This window comes from Uranotaenia lowii, chromosome 2 (assembly GCF_029784155.1).
Source record: "Uranotaenia lowii strain MFRU-FL chromosome 2, ASM2978415v1, whole genome shotgun sequence".
Classification (NCBI taxonomy): domain Eukaryota; kingdom Metazoa; phylum Arthropoda; class Insecta; order Diptera; family Culicidae; genus Uranotaenia; species Uranotaenia lowii.
This window is the reverse complement of record NC_073692.1, coordinates 421,377,117-421,404,751: the sequence shown is the minus strand read 5'-3', so window position 1 is coordinate 421,404,751 and position 27,635 is coordinate 421,377,117. Positions and strand designations below refer to the sequence as shown.

The 27,635-nt window shown below is 33.7% G+C and overlaps 2 protein-coding genes and 1 long non-coding RNA gene across 4 annotated transcripts in view; 1 reads left to right on the top strand and 2 right to left on the bottom strand.

Annotated features, from left to right (window-relative positions):
- LOC129746704 (uncharacterized) overlaps positions 1-1,317 on the top strand; it is a 28,611-nt gene extending 27,294 nt beyond the window's left edge. The window contains exons 3-4 of the mRNA XM_055740559.1: positions 20-183; positions 669-1,317. Of these exons, the coding sequence (XP_055596534.1) occupies positions 20-183; positions 669-1,040 (536 nt within the window). The 3' untranslated portion in view covers positions 1,041-1,317. The remainder of the gene's footprint in view (positions 1-19; positions 184-668) is intronic.
- Positions 1,318-4,455: 3,138 nt separating this feature from the next.
- LOC129746213 (uncharacterized) lies at positions 4,456-7,978 on the bottom strand. Of its 2 annotated transcripts, XR_008737266.1 has the most exons (5): positions 7,614-7,978; positions 7,274-7,554; positions 6,819-7,217; positions 6,456-6,747; positions 4,456-6,391 (listed from the first exon to the last, which is right to left on the bottom strand). It is a non-coding gene; the product is annotated as an uncharacterized LOC129746213 (long non-coding RNA). The 2 variants fall into 2 exon arrangements; XR_008737265.1 differs by having other exon boundaries at positions 4,456-6,747.
- Positions 7,979-8,284: 306 nt separating this feature from the next.
- On the bottom strand, positions 8,285-25,310 carry LOC129747945 (MAPK regulated corepressor interacting protein 2). The gene is made up of 5 exons (XM_055742374.1): positions 25,035-25,310; positions 24,771-24,858; positions 22,429-22,556; positions 9,539-9,598; positions 8,285-9,466 (listed from the first exon to the last, which is right to left on the bottom strand). The coding sequence occupies exons 1-5, from the start codon at positions 25,084-25,086 to the stop codon at positions 9,288-9,290; spliced, it is 507 nt and encodes a 168-aa protein (XP_055598349.1). The 5' UTR covers positions 25,087-25,310; the 3' UTR covers positions 8,285-9,287.
- Positions 25,311-27,635: the final 2,325 nt, after the last annotated feature.

Sequence of the window (27,635 nt, the reverse complement as noted above, 5' to 3'; positions counted from 1 at the left end):
ATCTCTTAACGACCCGCAGCGAAATCTTTGAAAATAAAGAATCGTTTCACAACCCGTCGACAGCAACTGCAACCTACCCGGGGTATTCAGCTGGATGACCCTTCAAGTCTCAACACTCTGCGCCAACGATTGGCCATGATTTCCCAAGGCTCGCAATCGACACGTTCCGCAGGATCACATGCAGTAAGTATCACACGGCAATATCTACATTTTGTAGATCTCTCAACCAAGACTCTCAACCAAGCTCAATTTCAGCTCAATGGGATTGAATTTGGGGTGCTTTTTGACCCTCAAAAATCACCTAAATCTAAATTATAATTTTGATGCCAAATGACTTAAAAAGGCATAAAACGTCGAAATCTTGTGTTATATTGGAAAAAATGTTTGGTAAAAAATTGGCTTTGTGAGAAATAGTCGGTTTTTTGAAATCCCAAAATTTTTTATGCTTCCTTAGGTGATTTTTCAGGGTCCAAAACCCGCTTTGATACACCCCTAAATAGGATCTGACTGAGCTGAAATTGTGCACAGGTTAGTTTTTCGGACCAATCTACAAAATGCATATGATCAGTTTTCAAATTTCGATCATGAAATTTTTCCCGTTCATCTATTGCCACCCTAATCTTCGTAAGTATTTCCAAAATTTAATTACTCAAAATTTCTTCCTCTAGGCCACCTCCATGTTTATCTCAACGCTCTGCAACCTGTTACCGATTGCTCTTCTTCGGCTGGTAGTGTCCAACTTCCGCGTTAACGTTGTCTTCTCGATACTACCCGAGATCGAGGAAGTATCCGCCCTGGGCTATACCATTCAATGTCCAACGTTGTTCCTGCCCAACACCGGGAAAATATCCGTATGCCTAGCCGTAATTACCTTCGGCAATCGAGTTCATCTGGGCATTCTTGCCGATCGGACCGTGATACCCTCGGAGGAAGAGGCCCACTCGATACTGGACGGGTTGATGGCCGAAATCCAAAGGATGGGTGTCCTTCTTGGTAACCAAGATAAATACGCGACCACCTTCGGTATTGTACAAGAGTGATTTTTTTGCATCACAAAAAACTCCTCAACGTTAAGTTAGAAATGTTTTTTTTCTCTGATGAATGACGATTCGTAAGACTAAAAAGCACTACGTATTGATACTGTCATATGTTTTGATAAAAAAAAATCGTACAAGCGAACAGTGGACATTTAATGTCAATTCTTTTATAAGAATGGTAGATAATATAAAATGAGATAATATTAAAATAGGCGCAGTTTAAGATACAATTTAAATACATTTAATTTCTATTGAAAAAGTGAATGATGTTATATACTAATTACCGATGTTATATAGGATTTAAAATAAACGTAATAAAAAGTTACTGTTTTGATAAAAAAAAATCGTTTTTCTTTCTCAGGAAAACTCAAGGCATAAAATAACACCATCCACGCAATCAAAAGCTATTCGAAAAAGAATATGGTGTTTTTTCTTTCAAGGCTTTACCAACATCGTTTCGAAAATCTATAAGGTACACCGGGGTAAGTATGGACGGATTTTCATATAGTTCAACTTCAAACGCCCATAACTTCTCGGTGATTTGATGTATTTATTTAAAAAAAAGGTTCAATAGGAGCCTAAACATATCCCTTGTTAAAGCTGCAAGGTGAAAAGTAGATTGAAAAAGCCTGACTTTTTTTCTAGAGCAATCTTTGAAGAGCGAGCGTCGTCTTCAAAGATTGCTTTTTTTCCGATACGTTTTTTTCTACCAATCGACTCAAATATCTTTAACATCTTTCTTTTTTCGATCATTGATCATTTTCTACAGCTTTTAACCTCTCTAGAAAGACTAGAGTGATATTTCAAAAAGGCGTAAACGATTTTTTATAAATTTTTATTTATTAGTGTTAAAAAATTAAAACAGTGGAAGTATAATGTTCGAAACTTAAAACTAATTTAGAAATGATAAGAAGAACACATAAATATCAATAACAATTCATGAATAAAAATAAGTGAATAAAACCATAACAAAGAAACGTTGAAAGAGCAAACTTTTATGGAATGAAAACATTAATATCTTACTCTAGTTTTGGAAGTCTTGGTAGTTTGTTCGGCTGCCCTCCTCAAAGCTTCTCGTGAGGTTACAACCTCCTCCATTACAAACACGCTTCTTTTTTTTTTAGTTTCACTCGGCAGCTGCTTAACGAAACGCAAAAATATGTCCTCAAATGTCATTGAATTGGAAATTGAATGAGTTTCTGAGGAAATATTTGGAGTTACATATATTATCAGGCAAAGTTAACGAAACCGAATGATCGTATTTCTAAGATGGGGCGCAGAACTTCGAACAACGGCAAGATCTGTTGAATCAGGCTGGTTTCAGATTTGAAACCTTTTCCATGCCGATATCTCGTATTTCTCGATTGGAATTACACTCGCGGAAAACGGAAATTCCAGCTTTACTGAAACCATTTCTAATTATTTTACTGTCCAGAGCTGTCCAAATGCGTCCAATGATTGTAGAAAAAGTTGATTTCGGTAGCTTCTTTCCGTAGTGTGTTCTTTGCCACTTAATTAAAGGCAGAAACACAATACAGCGTCGGTCGTCGCGTCACGTCAGCGGTCAACGCTGTCGATAAGTACTAAAACGCGGACGCGACGCACCCGACGATTTTTGCATCACAATTCAGCGTCAAGAGACATCTTAGCGTCAAGAGACATCTTAGATGTCTCTTGACGTTGAATTGTGATGCAAAAATCGTCGGGTGCGTCGCGTCCGCGTTTTAGTACTTATCGACAGCGTTGACCGCTGACGTGACGCGACGACCGACGCTGTATTGTGTTTCTGCCTTAATTCTTTATCATACATGCCTTTAAGTGGTTAAAACACACTCAAATCGAGCGGTTGCAATACATGGCTGCTATGTGCTGGAAGCTTCAGAATGAAAACATTCTCAGATACGGCTCGAAACTCGAAACAAATGTGGGATGCATGTCCATCATAGACTAACACTACTGGCCTTTGTGTAGGTATACTCCTCAGAAAACTATTTTTGAAATAGTTTTAAAACGTTTTCTGTTCCATCCAACCGTTCTTAGTTGCCGCATACGTAGTGTTGGGAAACTCTTCACTTGTTCGACCCAAGTATCTCAAACATGCTTACCTTTTAAAACAATCAAAGGAGGCAGTTTTTCGCCAGAAGCACTTCCACCCATCAAAACAGTAAAATTTCCACGGCCTGGTCCTTTTGTGACTCGGTGTGCAGCTGTTCCTTTCTCGCCGACTACTTTTATCCGGGAAAGGTCGAGACAAAAACTCGTTTAATCTACATTATAGATGCGTGACGGTGGAATACTTTCAGTAACTTCATTTAACAACTCGAAATAATCCGAGATGATAAAAGGATCCAAGTTTTTTTTACGGGCTACCTCGACAGCTTGCGGACGCTTTTGCGGAATACATGTCGTGTTTTAAAGTCGATGAAAAAGTCATCTTTAAACGGATTTTTCATTTTGTTTTCGATAACGTATTGTCGAATCGCTTCCAGGATCTCTGGTTTAGACAGTCCGGATCCCCACTTTTCGAGCGTTTTCACACAAGTGGCCAATCGTAATTCGACGTCCCTACTGAGCACCGTACATCGGCCTTGTGTTTCACTCTTGCGACCGCGGATTCCTCTGGCATGACTGTGGAGTGTGGTTTTCGGAATGCCATATTTCTCCGGAGCGCCTTTTAGGGACAGCTCTTCGGATGCCATGGAATTCAGAGCACAAACCATGCCGGTTTCCGTGTAGTTTTCCCCTCTTCTCGTTTTCCGGACGTAATGTCTAGGCATGATAACTGAAATAAACGAGTTTGCATAAAATTTGTGGAAATAGAAAACGAAAATCATATCGTCCACACTTACCCCAGGTTGGTCAAAAATACGTTAAAAAAAAACAATCAATTTCGGACTTGTTTTCAAGAAATTTTTACTTCTTTCTTTTCAAATACCTTAAACACCAGTCACTCTTAAAAAACCTACAAGAATTTTTTTTTTAAAACCTGTTTTTATGCGGATACAATCAATTTGAAATTGATCGCACGCACCTCGTAAGCAGAGTTCAAAACACAAATGTAAACAAAACAAGTTTCTTCCCGCATGAATCAGTATTATATAGTGACTATTCCCGTTATCTTCTTCCCAAGACACCCAAAAGATTACTTCTATAGTTTTGGATTATTAATGTAAGATAGGGCTTATTATTTTTTAATGAAATGGAATCGTTTGGACGCACTTTACGATACAGGGAACGGGTCGTTAAGTAGAGTAACCATTCATTTTTTTTGCTTTTTTCTTCGCTCCAAGCGAGTTGTGTCATACGTGGGATCTTCTTTTAATGATTTTCTCATAAAAACAATAACGATACAACTTATCGTGTACTTTTGATGCAATTATTAAAATTATAATTATTGAAATGAAAATCAGTATTAAAATCGTTTTAAAAGCATTTTATTCACAACACAAATATAATTTATAATTTATATTATCTATAGTTACTTTTTGAGTAATTTCATGTTTATTTATTTTGGCATTTGGCATTTACTTTTATTTACTTTGGCACTTATTTAAGTTTGATGTTCATAAAAATCTTCATAAGATGCAAAGAATCTTTCTAGACTGAATTGTACATTCAGCTTTAATTTACCTGTAATGCTTTTCAAAATTTTTCCTAATGTTGTTTGAAAATCCAAAGTGCTTTCCAGTTTTCAATATTCAAATTTGAATTTGTAATTTTTGGAATGCATAAAAAAGGATCTGAAACTTTTTGATACCAATTCTGAAAACGATAGACTCATGAGATTCAAATTTTTATGTTAGATATAGGGTTTTTACATCTCTAGTCCTTAAAAAAGGTTTTGTAATTTTGGTTTAGTATTCTGGATTCTTATATCTTACGGTTCAAAAAATTTGATATCTGATACTAAATTTCATCTTAAATTATTCTTTTCAATTCTGCTTCATGCTGTTTTATGTAGAAATCATAAGGCATATTATAGTCTATAGACTATAGTCTGATAATAAATTTAAAAAATATGATATTTGATGCTATTTCTATCCTGGCCTGTATTCCATTTTTTCTTTTTAATTAACTCTTGTTTTGTCATAAATGTAATTGTGGGAATCTGGGAAATGTTGAACATACAATTTCAGACTAAATTGCCAACTAAGTATCTTAGAAACATGAATTGATCATTCTGTTGTCTTACATTCATTCTTATTGTAAATTCTACCATGAACACTAAAAATTGCAATAGCTTTTAGAAAATATTAACTTAACTATTGCGGTTATAAAAAAGGTCTATAATGTAAAGTTAAAAACATTTCGTCGTGAATCCTTAACAAAGCGGTCCTTCTGTTACATCGATTCCATTCGAATCATTGGAATGTTCGAAGAAAAAAAAAATAGAACTTCTATCCATAAAATAGGTGGCAATCGCTGGCTCCTTTGAGCTAATACTTAGCATCACAAATATCATCTAGTTTGTTGATAGAATCTTAATTGCCTTTCGTTTAGCCTAGGGTTACCATATCCTGCAACGCCAAAAAGAGTACATTTAGAAAAAAAAATTCAAAATTGAAAAGATGAACGCCATTTATTAAAAAAAAACGTGATGTTTTAAGCCAATTCAATAACGCCAAGCTGTTACAAGATATGCGACTTACATGACAAATGCTCAGTATTTTAAGTTGGATTATTCAAAGATTTCGATTTTATGCTGCGAAAGTACACCAAAGTTGATAAAAACTGCATTTAAAAAAAAAAATCTATAGAGGTGTATTTTTTTCATTCTTTAAAAACATCATTGCTGATTCGTGTGCAATTGTGCACAATGCTTTTAAGCTAGTTGTTGTTTGAATATTGCCTACTGTCCAGGAGTTCATTGCATACTCAAAGGCGCTAATTAAGAACTTTTTTTCTCGGGATTTTCATCCTGAAGGATGATTCATCTCAAAATTTAGAACGAAAAATCCCGTTTGAAATTGTTAATGTAATCGTGATCCCTTCCGTAGGTTTCTATCCTTTGAAATATTCAACAAAAAAACAAATTTGAAATGTTATGCATCGAATGCATAAAAAGTTGGATCTCTTGAATTTATAAGAATATCTATGTATAATCTTCATGTATCGGAAAAAAATAGTTGATAAGAGAAAATTTTATTTAATTCTTTTCGCCAAAAAAAGAGTACATTTCGCAAAATTTGACAAAAAGAAGAGTACGCTCATTTCCCGATCGAAAAAGAGTACATGTACTCTTAAAAGAGTACGTATGGTATCCCTAGTTTAGCCTCAGTGCGTTTTAAGCTTTCAAAAGCCTTGAGCACCCTGACATCATTCAACCAGAAGATGTTGTTGTTAGAATATTCAACCTAAAATAACAAAAAGATATACTTATAAAATATATAAAGATTCTAAATATGCACTTTACATTACCGTGGTGCTGGTTCAATGTGGTGCTAGCACTTGCCACCGGAGCTGTAATTCTGTCTAAGATTGCGTCTTTTTGGCTTTTTTGTGGCTTTTTGGATCTGTGCAATCTGCCGTATCATAAACCCTCACTTCGACTTGGTATAGAAAGTTACTTGGCTACCGGTGGCTGCAGCTAGCGTAAGATCGCTGCCGAATGGAGTTGGCGCTGCCTAATAAAATCACCTCGTCGGTTTGGTTTGCAGTTCTTTCAGTGTAGAAAACATGGTCAACATGGCCGACAAATCCGAATGTAGAACTGAAAAATTATAAATATACACTTTTAGGGGACAATCGAGTTCCTTTAGACAACATGGTACAGGTACTCACCCACCATTCGAGCTGGAACCTGTAGTGCGCGTGCGGTTCTGGAGAAGCCGTTTTTTTGTTATTGCTTCTAGCGCTGGCTCCTCTGGTTGTGTGCGTTCATGTTCCGCGATTTACTTTCGGCTGATATGTACCCAAAGGCATACATTTTTATCTAATGTGACAAACCTTCCGAAATAAACAATGGTACGTATATGAATGCTGTCTCCACCATTGTGGTTCTCGCTACTTCGAGCACCTGCCTCTTTGGTTCAGTGATTCTAGGTGGACAGGAAAGTTTCATGGGGGCATAGCATTTTCACCGACCGACTTTGATTGAGTAAGCATGTTTTGTTCAGATTGACGACCAGTTTTCACATTCAAATGGACACTTGATGTTTGTTCTTTCAAAGCATCCAGAGCCTAAAAATTAAATAAAGCCATTAATGGAAAACTTTTTAAACAAAAAAAAATCTCACCTCATCACCGATGGTAGCTTTGCCGCCTTAGATTCTCCCAGAAGACAAAAAGTAGTGATGCAGGAACGCTTCCGGCGGATGTCTGATTTGGTGTTGGTGCTGTTGCCGCTGGTAGTCCTATCAGCTATCAGTGACGGCTGGCGCTTGTGGTTGTAATCGTGGCTGAGAAACTGGTTCGGAATCGACGGATGCGGCTGGGCATCTTGAATGCTGCTTATTGACATTCTTTGTATGTTACGCTTTGGTATAGCTTGTCGTCGCATCTGCTGTTCTTAGTCGAGCTTTAGGAGGGTTTGAAAAATTAAAATTTTCGCTGAACAAATAAAAATATTCCACTTACCTGTATCGCTAGCGATGCGGTTGACCACGGTACGCTTTTTTCGAGTAGTGTTATGGCCATTCATAGGTTTCCTGGCCAAATTTAACGGGTTTTCCGGAAACGTACGGGCCCACAAGAATAAAGCCGCACGCCATTTTTATTTATTTTTGTTGACAGTGAAGACACACTCAGATGCATCATGAGTTTAGTTTTAAGGATTTTTACTCGTATCTTTCATAAATAATTTTTTATCATTTCAAGCGAAGACGCGTGAAAAGTATCACAGTGAGGTAAAAATTTAAAGATTTTGGAAAGATTACTCGCATAGTCACTATTCGTGTAATCAGATCAGAATAATACGGATGATTACGTGTATGATATTTGATTATGCGGGTTCTCATCAATAGCTGTCAAAAAAAACCTTTTTTTACAGCAACGTGTAGCTCACAAGTGTGCTAAACTTTCTTATTCATTGGATTTTGGAAAAAGTGTTCCGTTGTTTTTTGAAAGCTGCCGTCCACACTTACCTCGCGTCACCCTTACCCCGCGTCCACACTTACCCCGGTGTCTTACAGCATTAATTTGGTACTTATATAATGTTAAATGTATTGAAAAACCAGGCACCTGAAAATCCACCTCAGGGATATTATTGTGGTGATAATTCGTTGACAAATAAAAATTCCATCATTTTTTAATCAATTTGTTCTTTAATTTCTCATTCATCTCATCAGCATCAGTCGCATAAAGTAACAGTTAAATCTATCCTGATATAATGACTTTCAATTTTGCGATTTTTGTTTGCAATGACCACAAGTTGTATGCGAGTGACAACTTTTTGAAGCTGCCAAACTTAACTGAAATTCGCTGTTATTATGTCTTTAATATGTCTGCATTTTCAATTTGTTAGCAATCCGAACATCTACACACTTTTCCAGCAGAATATTTTTTACACTATTATCACCAAGCATGCAATTGATTCTTTTTCTTGCTCCCTACTTTTGGATCAATTTGAGAAACATAGGATCTGAGGAGGAGAGCCAGCGTTGTTTGTAAATATCTCGTTAGACCGTAGAACTAAAGAACTATTTGTTTTCAAAGCGTATCTCCATACAATTTTCAAACGGATTTATTGCGCAATTGATCAATCAGATCCATTAGTTCGGCTCCTAGCTACTGCTGTTTACAGAAAAGAGTCTAAGGATAGCGTTCAGAGTAAAATCAAACATGGAATAGCTATTCTACGTCACCGAAAAAAAAAAACCTAACTCTGCAAAGTATCGTCTCCACATTCTTAAAACAACTGCACACGCCCGTTTCGATCATTCCTAAATGCGCTAAATCACATCCGGCCTACAAAAAAAACTCGTTTACACCCTCTTTTTGCTTGCCCTTAATATTTTGTTTGCCGAATATGCATTTGCTGATTCCCAACTTTTTTTTCCCATTTTGAAGCACCATTATTGCAGCCATTCGAAATATTTTTCATATCACTATTTAACTACTAGGACTACTTTTTACATAATTTGTATCGTTAGTTTTTTGTTTCTATTTGCTGATCACTGTAAGTAATTTGTGTTAATGACACGTGCCGGGGTATGTGTAAATTAGGATTCATCAGTTTGGTATTCCGTGTTTTTGTGTTGTTTGTAATACGATTTATCCACTTACTTTGCTATCGACACTAATCAGACTTGTTCACAGGTTTTTGGTGATGTTGTTGAATATTCTTCTTCCCCACCACGATTCCAGATCGAAGGGTTTAAAGTCTACCAGGACCGGGCTGGGCGGGTCGTTATAGTACAACGTGGTCGTACTACTGCTGGAGCTATCCGAGGACATCGAGCTGGTACTGCAGGCCGACGACATGGAGGAACCTTCATTTAATGTGACAAATTGTTGGATCATTGGTCAGAATTACGTAATATGTTGAATAACAAAATATTTACTTTCACAATCCGGGGACCCAGGCACGTCGTAAGGATTGGGAGCTACCGCCATATTCCAAGCTGAAAAAAAAACAATCTATTAAGTCAAACGAAATTTAAAACAAAAGAAAATTTATAACAAATATCAAAAAAAAAAAATTGATCTTTTTTTTTAATTATTATTTTAAGACGGAGTTATTTTTGGAAACGCTGCTTGTCCAAAATAAAAAAAAGCGAAAAAAAACTTCATGCCATAAGTCCGAATTGGAGTTTATTTTTATAACCCCACCAGACCAGTTAACAGTTTATTGGCATCGTCAAAAGTACAAATGCTGTGTGGAACGAAACAAAAAGCTGACAACAAACGGATTCACTTGAAACAAAAAGCGACATAGCTAAAGAAAGAAAAGTGTAATTATTTTTCGGCGTTGATCGTATCGGTGTCAGTAGAAAAAACTTGATTTGAAAACAAAAATTACTTTCAATTTGCACCAGTCAAATATTAGTTCTTTTAGAATATGAAAAGTTGGCAGACAAAGCTCTCCACAATTAACAGATTTTTTCAGTAGATATGTACCCGTTTTTGTGGAATACATCAATTAGTACATATTTATAAATCAAAATAAACCGACAACAAATAAGGAAAGGAACGTTTTTTTTTTCAGATTATGTTGATGTTTTGGTCTCTGTTCAAATATATGCAAAAGACATTTTTAAGATGATAAAGCATTTTTACTATTTTCAAAGAAATCAATACATCAAAAACTGATTTTTGATAACCTATATTATTTTATTTGGGATTTTAAGCCGGTTGGATTATTCATCCTCCGTTCCCTTCTAAATAACCTGCTTACTGAATTCTCTTTAGAGTGTCCGTTTCCCGGGCATTTTTCCGGGATTCCGGGAAATATTGGAATAAATGTTTAATGTATAAACTTTGATTGAAATACAGCTGATTGAAGCTTTTCTGCATATAATCTCAAATGTTTAACTTATTTATTTTTTAATCTGGATTTTTTCACTCTTTAATATCTATATAATCAACTATGATAAAAAAAAACCAACAAAATATTATATAAATTGAACTATGCAAAGTTGAACCATTCATGCAGTTTATAGGTCATAAAACTGATAAGGTACACCGGGGTAAGTGTGGACGGTTTTTCGTATAGTTCAACTTTGAAAAATCATTAAAAATCAGCAGTGGAGCAATTTTCATAAAATTACATTCAATCTGATGCAGAACATGTTGTTTACAAACGCTTCTTCTTCTTCTTCTTCTTTTCTAATTTATGGCGAGTTCGCGTTGTGTTTACGAACTACACTGCCAAGTCTTGTCGCATAACGTGAAAGGGAAGTTTATGTTGGGCAGTTTTTCGCCTCTTTTAAGTTACTGTGTTACGAAAGTTGTTGGTTTTTCAGAATTGAAATGGCAGTTGCATATTTACTTTTCAAAGATATCGGATTGGTATAGGATCTCAGTGACTTAGAGAGAAATATTGTTAAGCTTAATAAATCTAGCAATTTCTAGGTATCTTTTCCTGTTTGCGTTGGTGAGGAGAGAAACTAAATCGTCATGAAGTATTAAGCTCGGAAAGTTGTTCCTGGAGAGAGTATGTTTGAAGCATCTAAATAGCGTATGTTCTATATTTTCTGTCGTGTTACAAATTTCACATTTGTCATTGTCGGTTAGTTTCCAGTGATATAGTTTTTGTTTATCTAGAGAATGGAAGGTTCTTAGTCTTCCGATGGCTATTATTTGTTGCAAACCCAGATCAAGGTTTGAGAACCAAGGTTTTAATGTTGGATTTTGTAGAATTTTAAAATGATCTTTTACTTTACTTAGAGATATGTTTTTGTATTCCTCTTGCCATTCTTGTAAGGATTCTTTTTTCGCTAAAATTAACGCATCGTTTAAGGGGATTTGAGTGTGGATCATCTGTTCGTTAGAACATCCTTGTTTCGATAACTGATCAGCGATTTCATTACCGTATATGTTTGAGTGTCCTGGCACCCATTGGAGTTTTATTGTTTTATCAGTATTTAATAATTTTGTAAGTATTTCATTTACTATGAAGTTATCTCTAATGTTAAAATTTTTAAGGAATTGTAAGCCTGATTTTGAATCTGTACAAATGAGAAATTTGTTTCCTGGTTCAATTATAATTTTATCAATGGCTATATTTATTGCAATCAATTCAATATTCATGATTGACAGTTCATTGTTTACTTTGTTGCAAATTTTCCCTGATTTTTTTTCAAAGAATATACCGATTCCACAGCCTTCATTTGATTTTGACCCATCGGTGTATATTTTTTCGTATTCCCTATATTTGTTATTAAGAATATCTTTAACTATTGATTTAATTGTATATTTGTTTTGTTCATTTTTTTTAATTCCTATGATATTTTCTTCAATATTGTTTTTGATCCGTGATCTGTGATTTTCATCAAAGTGGTGGGGTTTATTTGAAGCTGTTTGGATTATCAGATAGTTGTTCTGATAGGTTATCGTTTCTAAAAGTGTTACTTTTTTTGGTAGTATTTCTGATTCTAAAAATTTACTTAATATGTCGACTATCGGTTTATTGTTATAGAATGCTTTTAGTACTTCTTTTTTAGCCAGCCATTGGGCCCTTTTCTTAATTGGCATTTCTCCAGCTTCTGCATATAATGCATTAATGGGCGTGGATTTCAAAAGTCTTAAGCAGGTTCTTAGTGCATCGTTGAAGGAAGTATTCAGTTTAATCAGGTTTGATTTTGCAGTGTTTCCATATATGGAAATCCCGTAATCAATTTGGGATCTTATAATAGCTTTGCTTATACTAAGAGCTGTTTGTGGATGTGCACCGTGGATTTTCCTACAAATTATTTTTAAGATATTGTTTCTTTTTTTAATTTTATTATTGAGATAGTTTATGTGAGTCTTATTTGATAATTTGTGATCTATTATGAAACCTAAATATTTATGATTATTCACTTGTTTAATAGGAATGTTATTTATTTTGAGATTTAATTGATCGCCCATTCTTGCGTCATAAAGTATCGCAGCTGTTTTATCTATATTTATTTCGATTTTCAAATCATTCAATCTCTTATTTAGTTCATTTAATGTTCTGTTGCACTCTTCTTCTGCAGCTTTTTTCGATTCGCTAGAGATGGTAAGTACGAAGTCGTCCGCGAATTGGAGTATTTTTTTGTTTGTATCATTGATGTTATGTAAATCTTTTGTGTAGAGGTTAAATAATATTGGGGATAAGGGGCAACCCTGCGGGAGGCCATGATTATTTTCTTTAATAATTGTATCGTTTTCGGTTTGTAATAAAACTTTCCTCGATTTAAGATATTGTTCTAGCCAAAATAGAATTTTCTTGGGTAGTTTTATATCGTCTAATATTTTCAATAAAGTTTTAGTTTCAACGGAATCAAATGCCTTTGATAGATCAAGAAATATTGAGATTGTTTTCCTTTTGTTTCGTTTCGCTTCCATAACTATTGAATTAAGGTGGTTTATACAGTCTACTGCCGAGTATCCTGCCCTGAATCCGTAAGAGTACTTTGGAACATGTTTGTTTTCATTGATAAATTTTTCTATCCTATCTTTTATCTCTGAGTTAATTATTTTTAGATTCGTATTAATGAGTGCTATCGGTCTGTATGACGTTTCTAAAGATTTGTTTTGGTTAGGTTTATAGATTGGGATTATTTTAATTTTTAGCCAATCTTCTGGTATAATGCCTTTCATCCAGACGTTGTTAGTTATTTCGAGAATCCTAATAAGTAGATCACTATTGATTCTTTTAAGCAAAAAATACGACAGTTTATTTTCTCCCGCCGCGGAGCGGTCTTTCTTATTCTTAATATTGTTTATCATTTTGGCAATTGGAATATTGCCCGCGTATTTTACTTCATCTGGTTCGAAATTATTGGATTGGAATGTTCCTAGATCCGTTTTCTTGAAATTAAGTTCCATAAATTTATTGGCAAGTTCATCATTTGTCATTAGTTCGTCATTTTCTTTCTGTTTAAAATTGCCTTCGATCGCTTTTACAATCTTCCACATTTCATTGATTGGTGTTTCATTGTTTATTTTGTCGAGCATGTCTTTCCTGTAATTTTTAATTTCTTGTTTCAGTGTTTTCTTAAATTTGTATTCTGCTTTTTTGTATTCTTTTTTGTTTTCAAGTGTTAAATTATTTCTAAAAATTATATGTTTCCTATTCTTAATTTCATAGAGTTCTTTAATTTGTTCGTTCCAATATGGTTTTAATTGTTTCTTTTTATCAAATTTAAATTGATATAACGAGTTATTGATAGCATCTGTAATTTTGTAGTTCATGTCATTTTCATCTTCAATGCTCGACGGATCTAAATTATTTAGATACTCGATAGCTTTGTTTTTGTTTACAAGAGTTATCGGTTTCGCGTCATGGAATTTATTGTAGTTGATCAGGGTACATTCTATCATTTTGTGGTCAGAGTCGAAGTGTGTATTGTTTACTTCCCAATTTATTTTTCCAGCCAAATCTGCTGTAGCTAGCGTTAAATCTATGGCTGATGAAGTATGGTTTACATCTGCCCATGTTGTTGCTTCTCCGTTGTTGAGGAAAATTAAATCGTTGTTATCTAATAAATCACTTATAATGGATCCTCTTCTATTCAATTTGTTTGTTATTTTGTCCCATATTGGGTGATGAGCGTTAAAATCACCTCCCATTATAATTGGAGTTGTAGAGTTTTGCATGAATTGGAAAAGATTGTTGATTTGTTGTTCAAAATATGATATTGAAATTTCAGGGGGAATGTATATAGATATAAATATTGTTGGATTTTTAATGTTTTTAATTTTTATTGCTATTAACTCTAAATCTACGTTACTAATATTGATTTCTTCTACGATTAGTTTAGGGTGAACTAGTAGCCCTACTCCACCATATCCTTCGTCACGACATTTTTTGAAAAAAATATAATTTAGAAATTTGAAGTTTTCAGATTCTTTAATCCAAGTTTCTTGGATCATAAGTATATGTATTTTGTTTTCGATAAGATATTTTTTTATTATTTCTCTTTTTTGCATTGGTCTAATACTACGAATATTGATTTGAGATATTTTCAAATTAGATTCGAAGGTGGCCATTTTTGTTTCAGAAAGAATATAAATGAGTATAGTGATTTCTTTTTGGTCGTTGATTGTAGTATCCTAATATTAAATTAATAGTCGTTAATTAATGATTTCGTATTCTAGTTAATGTTTATCTAAGTTTTATTTAATTTTATATGTTTTTTTTTTGTTTTTTTAATTTTTATTAATTTTGTTTCGTATGTTTTGGTTAATATTTGATGCTATTTTGTAATTTTGATAGATCATGTTTTTTGAAATTGATCCGATTTCTATTTCTAAGATGTCTGAATCAATATTTGTGATGTTTTTGTTGATGGTTGTTAAAGCCATCATCATTTGCCTAGTCGTTTGTTGTATAAGCTCGGCCGTAGTTTTTTCAAAATCTGTTGTTTTATGTGGATTAGATGTAATTGGTTTAGTTGGAAGTTCTACTTCTTTTGTTTGAATGAATTTTGGAATATGCTTTTCAGTAGGGGTTTGGTTTGGTTTTTGGAAGTTCTTTACTATGTTTCGATATTGTATTGAGTGTCGTACTTGGACGTTCCAACTCAGGGAATTCGTCAGTAGACTGCAAAAGTGAGAATCTGTTGAAAGTTTTTGGGTAGCATTTATTAGCTTCTAAGAAGGTCATTTTGTTGACCGCCATCATTTTGTTTATGTTTTGTCTTCTAATTTTTTCCGGGCATTCTTTTGCGTTTGGGAGATGTTCTCCCTTGCAGTTTTTGCAAGTTGGTTTGTTTTTGGAGCAATCGATATGATTTGTGTCTAGAGTATTTCCGCAGTTTTCGCAGTTTTTGGTGCTTTTACAAGCTTTTTCTCTATGGCCTATGCGCCAGCAATTCTTACAAATTTTTATGGGGAAGATGTATAATTCAATTTTATTATTTACTCCGTAAATTTGTACATTTCTTGGTAAGTCTGGACCTTCGAATGTTATTTTGACGGAATTGGTTTCAATTAAGGTATTTTGATCCTTTTTCTATTTAATTCTTTCTACTTTTATTATCCTTTTTTCAGTTTCAGCAAATTTTAGGATTTCTTCCTCCGAAATGGTAGTAGGAATATTTTTAATTACACCGATTGTTTCTTTAAGCATTTGCGGTATTGAGGCTCTGTAGTTATTAATGGTAAGTAATTGTTTTGCATTTAATATTTTCTCTGTATCTTTGGGATTCTTATAAATTAACTTATATCTATATTTACCCGCTTTTTTTATTTCCGAAAATTGGTTCAAATTTAAATTAAAAAGGAATTTACCTATTTCCATAGCTTCTAATAATGTTTCTTCAGAAGAAGTGGAGATCGGATCAAGAAAAATAATGTTATAGAGATCATTTTTGATCCATTTTTCAGAATCATTGTTAGTATTATTAATAAAAGTGTTTGGTTTCAAATTTTGATCTGGGGTTTTTGGTTGAGTTTTATGATTTTCCTCTTCCAATTGTTTAGTTAGTTCTTCATTTTTGGTTTTTTTGTTAATTTCTTTCGCTTTTTTAATTTGTCGTTTCCTGGTGTTACGTACTGGCTCATCTTGACGAGCGTCTTGGAATCCTTGGAATTCCTCCTCGTCGTCTGTGGTCGATAAGTCAGGTAAGTTTGGTAGTTGTTGTTTATCTGGCAGTATGTTCGTTTTATGCTTTTCGTCGTCCATTTTGTCAGGTCATTTATGTTACCAATTTAGATTCTAACCTCACTTTCTTACCTTTTGCTCTGGATTACTAATCTTAACAAATCTATCTCCTTTTTTCTCTCACCTATACTTTTCCTCTATCGTAGTTACTATATACTTATTTCTTTTTAAATAGTTTTCCTGGCACTGCCACTCCACTATTCTAAAAATCCGAAACTTGTTGTTTGAATTCAACGACGCGGTTATAAAAATGAAAAAAACTTCCCACTTCCACTCTGCGTGACCGGCTGGCTTCGCGGCTTGGCGTCGTATGAAACCTGTTCCCTGGTACGTGTCCAGTCCAGCGATGTTTTTTTACAAACGCTGAAGAGATGAGCTCGATAGAAGCAAAGCGAGAAAAGTTATCACGTAAATTTTAATGGACTGCTGGTGTCTTCACTTACCCCGCTTTATGGGGTAAGTGTGGACGGTAGATTTTCCCTTTGATTTCTTAGCAAACTTTCGAAAAAATTGTGTTTTCTTGGTTGAATACATTATTTTATTGCTCGAACCGTCCAAAATTTTGAAAAAAAGTTCATGATACTATTAGTAAGGCATCTATCAATAATCATTGTGTAATATATGTTGCAACACACGAAATCCGATTTTATCAAAAACACAGAACAAACAAGTACTTTATCCAACTTTTCATGATCCGAATGCAAAATATAGCTAAATAATACAATTCATGAAGGATGAAAGACAGAAAATTTTAAAAAATGTGTAAACATCAAGTCTTTTAAAGCCGTCCACACTTACCCCAGACAGGGGTTGGAGACAAAATTTTAGTTTTTTGTAAATAAAATCTTTTTTCTTCATTTTTAACCGCCGTTTCTTTTCCTAACTGGTTGTTTGGAATGTAAGGATTGTTTCAATGTAGAGTTTTTCATCGAGAGCCAGCTAGTTTACGAGAAATTTGCAATTGAAAAAGATGCACATCAACTTGACATCGTAGGTGAAAATAGAAAATTCCAAAAAAGTCGCTGTAAACATCCGTTATTGTCTGAATCGTATCTTTTTCACAGTTATTGGATAGATTAAAAGTAAATTGAACATTCTGCATTAAAAGTTTGATAAAATAGTGCACAGTATTGTTTTAATAGCCATCGTCCACACTTACCCCGGTGTACCTTAATGTAATACTTGAACAAATAAGGAAAATGACATGTTGAGAAAAATTTGTTGACATTCCGAAAAAATTAAAAGTTCTATAAGATATTATTCACGGATATTGTGCGCTAGCCGAAGCATATTGAAAGTGTTATGTTATACTTTAATATTATAATCCATTTTTACTTCACCTTTCCTACACACATATTCGTATCTTGACATCCCCTGGGCTAATTCAACAAAGCGTTTTCCAAAGACTTAACGTGCTAAACATGCATTATCTTTGCTCTAAAGCAGGGGTGAGCAACCCGCGGGCCGCTTTCGGACCTTTCAAGACTCTATTGAGCGGCCCGCGAAGCCTTTCTGAAATTGAATTGATTTCTCCAATTTTTCCTGCGATACATCGTTAATTATCATGAAATACCAGTCCATAAACCGGAAATAGTTGATATATCGATGACATGTGTCGTGATTTTACGAATCTCTATTCAGAGATTCACTTTAACACGTCTGTCGCTCGCAAGAATAGATCAATGACTGACTTTGTTTTGTTTGTTTGTCAAGTGCTGCCAAAATAGCAAATGTTCTCATAGAAATTTATTTTATTTTTTTTCATCTACAGTGTTGCCGAATATAACTATTATTTTATTTTATTCCTAATTAAATTTGATTTATTTTCTGTATATTCTTCATCTCATCCCTACAACATGTTTAAATATCCACTTCAAGTGTTTTTGTTTGGAATTATCCCACAATCATTAAGATTGGTGAATTTTTTTCAGGGATTTAAGCATTCAACCTGTATTTTTTAAAAGGGTCAAATGCAACATCATGGTCAGAAAAGTAATATTGGGGTTATTTTCTAATTTAAAATACAGTTTTCCTAACTTCTCCTTCAGAGTTTTTTAATCCAAAATCAATAACTAATACCACGTCGACGAAGGCAAATGAAAACGAAAAAACGACCACTGATGAGCACATGATGATGATTTTTTTTTTATTTGTGTCAAAGGTAAAGTTCTATGATAAATTCTCAGCAGATTTTTTTAAGAATTATTATTTTAATCAATTGGACAAGAACGCTAATTTCGATGGGAATCAAATTCTAGCAAAAAAAAAAAAAACAATGAAATCATTAACAAATGATAAGCATTTATGGCTTTCCTCATTTTTATAAAAAAAAAACATGGTTGAGCAATTTAAGATTTCATATCGACATGACTAAGCCTTAAAACTGCCGGAAAAAATGTGTTCATGGAAAAACCTATAACATAGAAATTTTTTATCCCAAAAATCTGAGAAATTTTTTTGTGATGTTAAACCAAACGTTGAAAATTTAGCATTTTTACTTGGAAAATAACAATTCATATTGAAAACGTCAAGAAATATTGTTAAAATAGAGTTACAAATCTCATCCCAGTAGCACTAAAATTTAATTCATAAAATCTATTTAAAAATGTTTAAAAATATAACAATAAGGAATGTAGACTCTAGCTTAGATTTCTGGATAAAATTTGCTTGGGAATCTGTGATTTTTTTGTTATTCCCAGGATTCCAGCAGATTTCAACAAAATCTTATGTCAAAGATATTTTCTCTCCATTTGTAGAAAAAAATCAGGGCTTAGAGTGCAAATTTCAACTGTGGAAAACCTTTTTGAAATACGCACAAAAAACCGAAATTTTGATCAGTGAATTTGAACAAAGATTTAACGTCCAACGCTGAAAAGACGGTTTCGAAAATTCAAAATATTTCACTCGTTTTTTAAGTAATTTCTGTGATATACACGGTTTGCATTTAAAAATGATGTTGAATTTCTTTTCAAATAAATTTCGAAAAAATAACCCATTAATTCGTACATTTTAAAAACAAAAGTGCCAAAAATTGTTATAACGAACCAACTTTTCTTTACTTATTAAATCTTTTGGTTATTATCTGAAGAGTTCGGCAAAATATTGACGTAAGCTTTTTTTTAAGTGCGGCTCGCCGAAAAGATTTTGAATTCAAATTAGCCCGTTGCTTTTTAAACGGTTGCTCGCCCTGCTCTAAAGCATATCTGATACCGAAAGATTCCATCAAAAGCCTAAATAATCTATGAGAAAATCATTTTTTTAGCTTCAACAATCTTTTATTCGTACTTTAATTAACATGTCGTTCAAACGGAAAAAAAATCAATCGTTCTTGAATAAGAGTTCAGATATGATGTTTAATGAGCCATGAAAATTGTTACTTTTTAGAAAGCACGTTTCAGATTCAAAGTACTCGCGCTTTTGCAAATATGTTTGAAAAAAATTGTAGTTTTTGTTTAATGGAAAAAGATGGAATTAAGATCAAAATTCGAATATCTACAACACTGCAAAATATTCCCAAGTAACACTGATTGATTTGTAAGACTCTTTAAGCCTCTTATGAAACCTAAACTTGGTCTTGTAGCTTGTTATAAAACTTAATTTGTTACTTGGGTTTACTAAAGAGATCGACATATTGTCAAAAAGCTTTTTTATCTAAACAGCCAAAATTATTTCCTGTAAAATTACGCAAATGTCCTGTAACAAAAAGCAGCAGGACATTTACCGTAATTTTACAGGTCGAAAAACAAATTACGTGACATTTAATTTTTAGTGTACAATTTTTTTACAGGACATTTGCTGAAATAATAAATGATTTTCGTTAACTTTTAAGGAAAACAATTTAAAATTACAGGTTTTGTAAATTACAGGTTGATTTATTTTAAAGGTTGCAGTTTTTAGTGACACGTAAAAGTCAAAAAAAATTTCTGTGTATGACTACATCATCAAAACCTATTTATTTAAAGATTTGTGTTAAACTAACTGAGATTTGAAATAACTTTAAAACATACATTTTGGCATAATAAAGCGCTCATGAAGCTTATAAACAGAGGAAAAGTTCCAGATCTTGAAAAAAAATTATAGATCAAGTTTCAGTAAATAATTTGAATTCCTATCTGCATTGCAATTCAAAATTTCAGCTGTAGCTTTCATTTAAAGGTGGTTGCGTCTGAATTATGTTGATATGAAATTCAAAAATACGCCTACAACAAATTAAAAGGTGTAGCAAAGCATCTAGTTTTAAATATTTTTTTCGAGATAATCCACATCAAAGATTAAAAAATCGAATTTTGGACCTCATGAATGTCGTAAACCCTGAAATGTCAATCTTGTATTTGAGTTAATGTATTCTTAAATTTAAATGTGGGATTTTTGTTTTCATCCATTACAAAAAATTTTACATAAATTTTTGTAATGGATGAAACTGGCAAAAGCATGGTTCTGATTGCTTTGTTGATTTCATTTTCTTACAAAAGTTTTCTCACATACATTATATGATAAAAACAAATTTTTAAGTTAATTTGGTGGAATCTTTAATTCAAATATTCTAGATAAACTTCTGAATTTGGGTTTAGTTAATCCTTTTTTTAAATGTTATGATAAGTAAGGTAAAGGTTATTTATGAAGCAATTTAAATTCTGAATGACAATTGTAATCTGTTATTCTAAATTTAGAACCAAAATTCTTCAATCTGAACATTTAGGTTTAGAATGCTAAATTTAGTTTGAATCTCAATCTGAGGTCTGTTGAATCCTGAACCTGAACCCTGATTCTCGTGGAAGAATGACCTTAACGGGTTAAACTCCTATTAAAAAGAAAAAAAACCATGATTCTGGTATCTAAATTTCACAAGGATTTGGTGTCCATTTCATAATCGCCTAATGTATACGGAATGTGGACTGTCTGATCTAGCATGTGCATAGTGATTACGAACAATATTGCACTTTACAGCTATAAATGAGGTTGTTTCAACTTTACTCCTCTAACTTTCATTTTCCTTTTAAAGTTCCCTCTAGGAATCAATAACTGTAGAGAAGTCATGCAGCTTTTATAGAATTTTTGTTTTTAATACATTGAGGAACGATTGCTTTCCAGAGGTAATACGGCTTTAAAAAAATAATGCGAAAAAAATTGCACCGAAATTAGTAAAATAATTGTGTATTGCTGATCCGTTTCGTATGAACATTTTTTTAGAATTTGTTTGAGATTTTGGCATGCACTTAGAAAATGCATTGGGCATTAGACTGAGTCGATTTGGGGTCATTTTTGAATTTCACAAACCCTGGGGTCTTAAAAGCTCCGTTTTAGTCCAAAACTCATCCATGATTTTTTGCAGAATTTTTAAGTAACGTTTACATGAGTAAATTTGAACTTTTAGGTTTGTATGGGCAAATTCAATATTTTGTACTGAAAAATCAACATCACTTTTGTTTCTTCTGAGAAACCGTGCCAGCTCATGGTTGTTATGCCAATTTATTAATTCTTTGAAGGAAATTTTCCGCTGAACAACTTTGTCGAATATCATAACATCGTTTCTTTTTAGACAAAAAAGTTATTAGCTGTTTAACAGGTGTATGTCTTTTTTGATTGATAAACAATAAATTCAATTGACACCAATTGGGCATCTGAAACTTCCCTTGGTTGGTTCTAACTCAAACTTCAACGTTAATGCCTAGAATCTCTTACAAAACAGACCCTAAAAGTCAAAAAGTTAAACCTGAGTTTATAATGCCTGTTACGCAATTATAGGTAAATAATGGCATATAATTCCCCATGTCTTAATCAGATTAATTCTGATTAAGGTGAGATCTTCAATTTATTTTTTCAACTGCAGATAATTTCAAATTCTTCGCAAAATCACACAGCACGCTTATTTTAAGGGTCACATAAAATCAATTGATCAGCATGGATCAAATAAAATTTTGCAATGTTGTTAATTTTTGCATTGAAACCTTAGCCACGCGAGACGTTAACCATATCAATCGATCGTTAGTGGCGTTAAAACATAAAATAATCTTGTTCACAGTCGTGTGCCCTGCTTTCCTTTATTTACAACAAGCGTCAATCAAGTCGGCTACTGTAAAGTAACCCATCCCATTGCTTGAGGTAGTTAAGCCAAAACTTAAACATTAGAGAGATTAGAAACAAAAAGGGTAAACTTACAGTCGTTGATGTACTTTATCAGTTCCTCATGCTGCGGGCTGAGATTTGATGATTCTGAATTTTGCTGCTGCGCTCTCAGGTGTTGTGCGGATGATTTTTTCGCTGTCTGGAAAACTGGCCGGGGAACACTAGAAAGGAAATGTGATCTTTAGTTTTTGTAAAAATTCATAGTTTTGATATTTTTGTTGCTAGATGGATGATCAGATTTAGAAAAATTAAATCTCAACTGAAGTTATTTTTATTTGTTCAATATGATTTCTTACTTAGTTCCCAGCTTTAGTAGACGAGAAATAACATGTCAGTCAATTTATATTCGAGTCCCTGTGTTCTGATAGACCGGAACTCTCCCGCGATCAGATAACAAGAGTCAGGGAGCACACATCGGTGTCAAAACATAAATGAGGTTCTTGCTTAGACCTGCGGTGAAGCTTCACAGATGATAGGATAGGGAGCTCTGCCCTTGCATCCGTGAACAAATAATTGCGGGAAACGATTTGTGTAAACACTAAACTTCTCCCATTCGCTTATCTCACAATCTCACCAACCTTTAACAAACACGTGAAAGCAAAAAGCGTAGCAACATTTTGGTTTACTTTTGTGCGCATTCTAATCTATCAGCCTCATGGTGGCGACGAAGCTTGACGCACTGGAAGGTGTCAATAATGCGTATGGTAATAAACGCACTTTTCCAAGTATAATAACATAAAGTCATGAGGAGAATATTTCTAACGATGGTTGGGAATCTTCCCTTTATAAATAATGAAAAAATAAGGTTGAACATAGTTCCAGCTAAAGGTTATGCTCATTTTTTTCTTCGTCAACGAATTGACATTATATGAATTTTCTAAAGTTTACCTACGTGTCGGAAGAAATTTTCGTATAAAAAAATGAACAATACATCTAAAATGTGACTGGCATGAGAAAATATCCACTTCACATTAAAATTTAAAAAAGTCAATATCAACAGCTTTACAAAATTTAAAACATTTTTCAATTAGAATATTTTTTTGAAATATTTAGTTTAATATTTATCTACTGTTAAAAAAGCTTTATTTTCTTTCCTAATGTCAGTTTCCTTTACCTTTTTTGTTCGAAAATAATCAATGATGCTTTATAGGGTTCATGTTGAGACTAGGGATAACCTCAAGATTGTTTTTTTTACCTTGTAGATGAAATAATTCTGCTGTTTTCTACACTTTTTGCTTCAAATTCAGTTGAATATGACCTCTAAGATCCATAATGTAAATTTAGATACTTATTAATACTAAGCTAATAAACAAATCGGTATCGAATTTTGAGTACGGCGAATGCGCCAGCATCACTGTTTCGAAAAAAAAAAACGCTTTCAAAGTTTGACAGCTCCATAAGCTCCCAGAAAACATTTTTTTTCTTCCAATTTTTCGGAAAACGTAAATCATTCAGATGACTTTGTAGTATTAAAATGTGATCTCCAAACGTACTTTTTAACCCAGCTAATAACTTCATTTGTTTACATTTGGTGCATTCGCCCTTTCCAGAATTCACTACCGAAATATTAATAAATGATAACATGGTATTGAAATTCCAACCGTTACGATGAATTCATTGAATTTTTCAAAAAAAAATCATAGATCTAACTTTTTTTTTATTTCAAAGAAGAGGGGATTACCAGTCACTGTAAGTTCAGCCTAACAATGCGATTTGAGGAGATCAAAAAGTGTGGCACATATCTGGGTTATTTTTTTTTTTTTGTGTTGTCCAGATATGCATTCCTTCCGGGGGTATCCAGAAATTATCTTCATATTATTCTCATCCTGCATGCGTTAGGCTTGAAAATTAGCACATTCCTGTTAAAATGCGTTCAAGAAAATCGTGCCTAGCGTCCATGAAAACGTGTACCTACTCGAGGGTGTTTGAACTTTGATGTTTTCATCTTGCTTTCTCTCTGCGACGGCGACGACGACGCCCAACCGGCCGGCCTAACTGAAAATACAACGCACATAGCGACCAATTGGACGACGAGTATCAAACAACACAAACCATAACTAGACGTATAAATGCTACATCACTTCATCAATTGGCAAGCGTTCATGATGATACGCGATGTTTATTGCCTTTGATTGGTAACTATGCTGATTGTTCATCTCAAGTGTTTGACGCGACTCGGGCATACCTACATATTACATAACAACAGCTGAGAAACCACGAGCCATTACTAATTTACTAAGCCACTTTTTGCCTGGCTAAGAACTTCGTCCTTACAACTCACCCCCCACCTAGTTGCTTTCAAAATCACGCTTTACCCTCTCTAGAATTTCAATCGCGTTGAGGTTATGTAGTTGTTATGTAAACTAGAAACTCACCTTAATTCACCGTTCGTGATATCACAGTCGCCGTTCTTTTTGCCCAGTTCACGCATAAGCTCAAACTTCTCATAATTCTGAGGAATACCTACACGAGAAATGGAATAATCACTTAAGGTTCATAAATTTTCATTAAAAAAAATGTTGAATTCAAAATTCTTCCGGTCACGAGAAAAATCGATTGCACAACATTAACTGTGATTTTCGTCATATGACGACACAGGAAGATTTTGATTCTTCCGGACAACCAAAGGGGACAGTTACCTCTTCGGGTTTTGGCTACCAACTTGCTGGGACCCTTGGACACAGTATACATCCTACAGCCAAAGAACGACCGGAACCGGCTTCACGCGCAAGCAATCCTTCCCGAAAGCGAACCTACTTTAACACTTCAGACAGGTCAATCGCTAGTCAGCAGCCGTCAGAACACTCTCTTACGATTCTCGTATAGGAACGGTCTGGTGTGGAACCTTTTTCGAATCTGCAATCGAGCAATGAGGGAGCGCGACTGCCGCGCTGGTCCCATACTATTATCATCCTGCCTGGCTGACAGCAGACAATCGTGGGGTGCTTCAAGCGTATGTCGCCTGCCGGTGAACACGTGTTGCTCTCTTTTTTCTCGGAATGTTATCGGAGACTTGTGCTCTGGGATTTTTTTGGGTTTTAGAGAGTGCATGAACTTCATTTCAATGAACCACTTGGCAGTGTGGCCATGTTGCTGGAAAACAATTATTGCTGAGATTCTCTACCAAACTTTTAGTTGTAAAACCCTGATTTGGTTCTTTATAAAATAAATTGCCATGTCATTCAAAATCTTTAAAGGGTGTAAAGGGTGTTTGTAAATCTTACAAACGCTAAAACCATCAGCCCACAGAAAGAGTATACTCTGTATGTCGTGACCGAGATTCGATCGCATGACCTCCGGCATAGATGACTCAAACGCCATCCTCTAGGCCACGGGCGGCGCCCTCAAGTTTTTTTTCCGGTAAAAAAGTTGACTTTTCTCGGGTATTATGAACTAGATTTCTGCTTGTGATAACATGCCTTATCAAATAAAGAAGTCTTAAAGGAGCCTGGACAAAAATGTATGAATCTTGGTATTCTGATGTACAGACCCCGTTCGTTTTTGGCAACATTCGATTTTGGCACATCACGGTGTCTCTGGGAGAAAACTTTATTTTTCTAAAGCATCGCATCGCTAATTTTTGCACCATTCGAAAGCTGGAACTTTCCCCTTTCATTTAAGCCCAAATTTGAAATAATCCACCGGGGGGTCTAGAACATTTTATTTTTTTGAAGATTTTTTAACCTTTTTAATGGTTTTTTCAAAGACAAAATCATACTAATCACTGTGAAAACGCTCGTCTTCCCTTTAGCATAAATCCAACGTCATAAGTCAATGATATGATTTAACAGGAAATTTCTCTGGCTACAATTTTGTAGAAGACATCAAAGTGATACGAATTAAGAGAAAGGAGTTGGAATGTCACAAAAAAAGTTATTATTATTTCATTTGAAGAATCTAATAAAACTTCTCACTACTGATTGTACTAAGACCAAAAAAAGTATTCTATGAGCTTTGTTATTGATTGTAGAGTGTATAATTGTTCATACGATTTATTTAAATTAAAAAATCAATCTTTTACATAAAATTGATCAGGATTATCTGAAGTTATGAGCATTTTTGGGTTTTTATTATTCCGGAACAAATATAAAACACTTTATTTTTGTCACTCCGATTTTTCTAAAAATCCCTAAGTGGGGAATGAATAAAGTATAAGATATTTTAAATAAAGTTTTCATACATTTTTAATGGTTTTTTCAAAGTCAAAATCATACTAATCACTGTGAAAACGCTTGTCTTCCCTTTAGCATAAATCCAACGTCATATGTCAATGATATGATTTAATTGGAAATTTCCCTGGCTACAATTTTGTGGAAAGCATCAAAGTGATACAAATTGAGAGAAAAGAGTTAGAATGTCACGAACAGAGTGATTATTATTTCATTTGGGAAATCTAATAAAACTTCTCACCACTGCACTGATTGTACTAAGACCAGAAAAAGTATTCTACGAGCTTTGTTATTGATTGTAGAGTGTGTAAATGTTCAAACTGGTTTATTTACATTAAAAAATAAATCTTTTACATGAAATTGAGCCGGATTATCTGAAGTTATGAGCATTTGAAGGGTTTTATTCTAGAAAAATTATCTCCCGCCGTTTTTGAAAATTTAGTTATTTATATTTTGAGCTAATTTAGTTTGAATACTTTATGAATAAACATCTAGGACTAGGAAAAAATAGATTTACTTCTTACATTTAAGCCCAAATTTTAAATAATTCACCTTTGTTGAAAATCTTTCATCCTTTTTAATGATTTCTGAAGGTTTTCATACTTTTCACTTTTGATTGATTGTAAAACCTTAGACACGGGTATCACAAGCATGATAAAGTGTCATATATAAAATTTTAAAAAAAAATTACCCTATTGTTTATGTTTGATTGCATAAATTAGTGTTTTTGGAAACACTCGTGTATGTGAAATGTGGTTCAGATTTGAAAAAAAAATTCTAGATTGTTCATTTTTCTCAAAAGTACACGAACTGAACCTAATGTCTTTCATTGATTTATTTATAAAAAGAAAAAAAGAAGATTACAATATCTCAACATACACTTTGTTTTCAACAATTTTAAGAGGTTAATTTGATGTAATACTAATATCCGAAAATATTTTCTTAATTCACTTTGAGTTGTCAGATCTGAAATCATATTTTTTTATTTCGTTTACTGAAAATTTTTCATTTGTTCATATTGATGATTTTTTTTCAAATTTCCTAAACAGAATAAAAAAAAACATGGGTTTC

Excerpts from the sequence above, each read along its gene's own strand:
- LOC129747945 (XM_055742374.1), bottom strand. The coding sequence starts at position 25,086 with ATGTATACTGTGTCCAAGGGTCCCAGCAAGTTGGTAGCCAAAACCCGA. Across the intron at positions 22,557-24,770 it reads ATCACGAACGGTGAATTAAG|TGTTCCCCGGCCAGTTTTCC; the intron begins GTGAGTTTCTAG and ends TTTCCTTTCTAG. Across the intron at positions 9,599-22,428 it reads GATAAAGTACATCAACGACT|CTTGGAATATGGCGGTAGCT; the intron begins GTAAGTTTACCC and ends TTTTTTTTTCAG.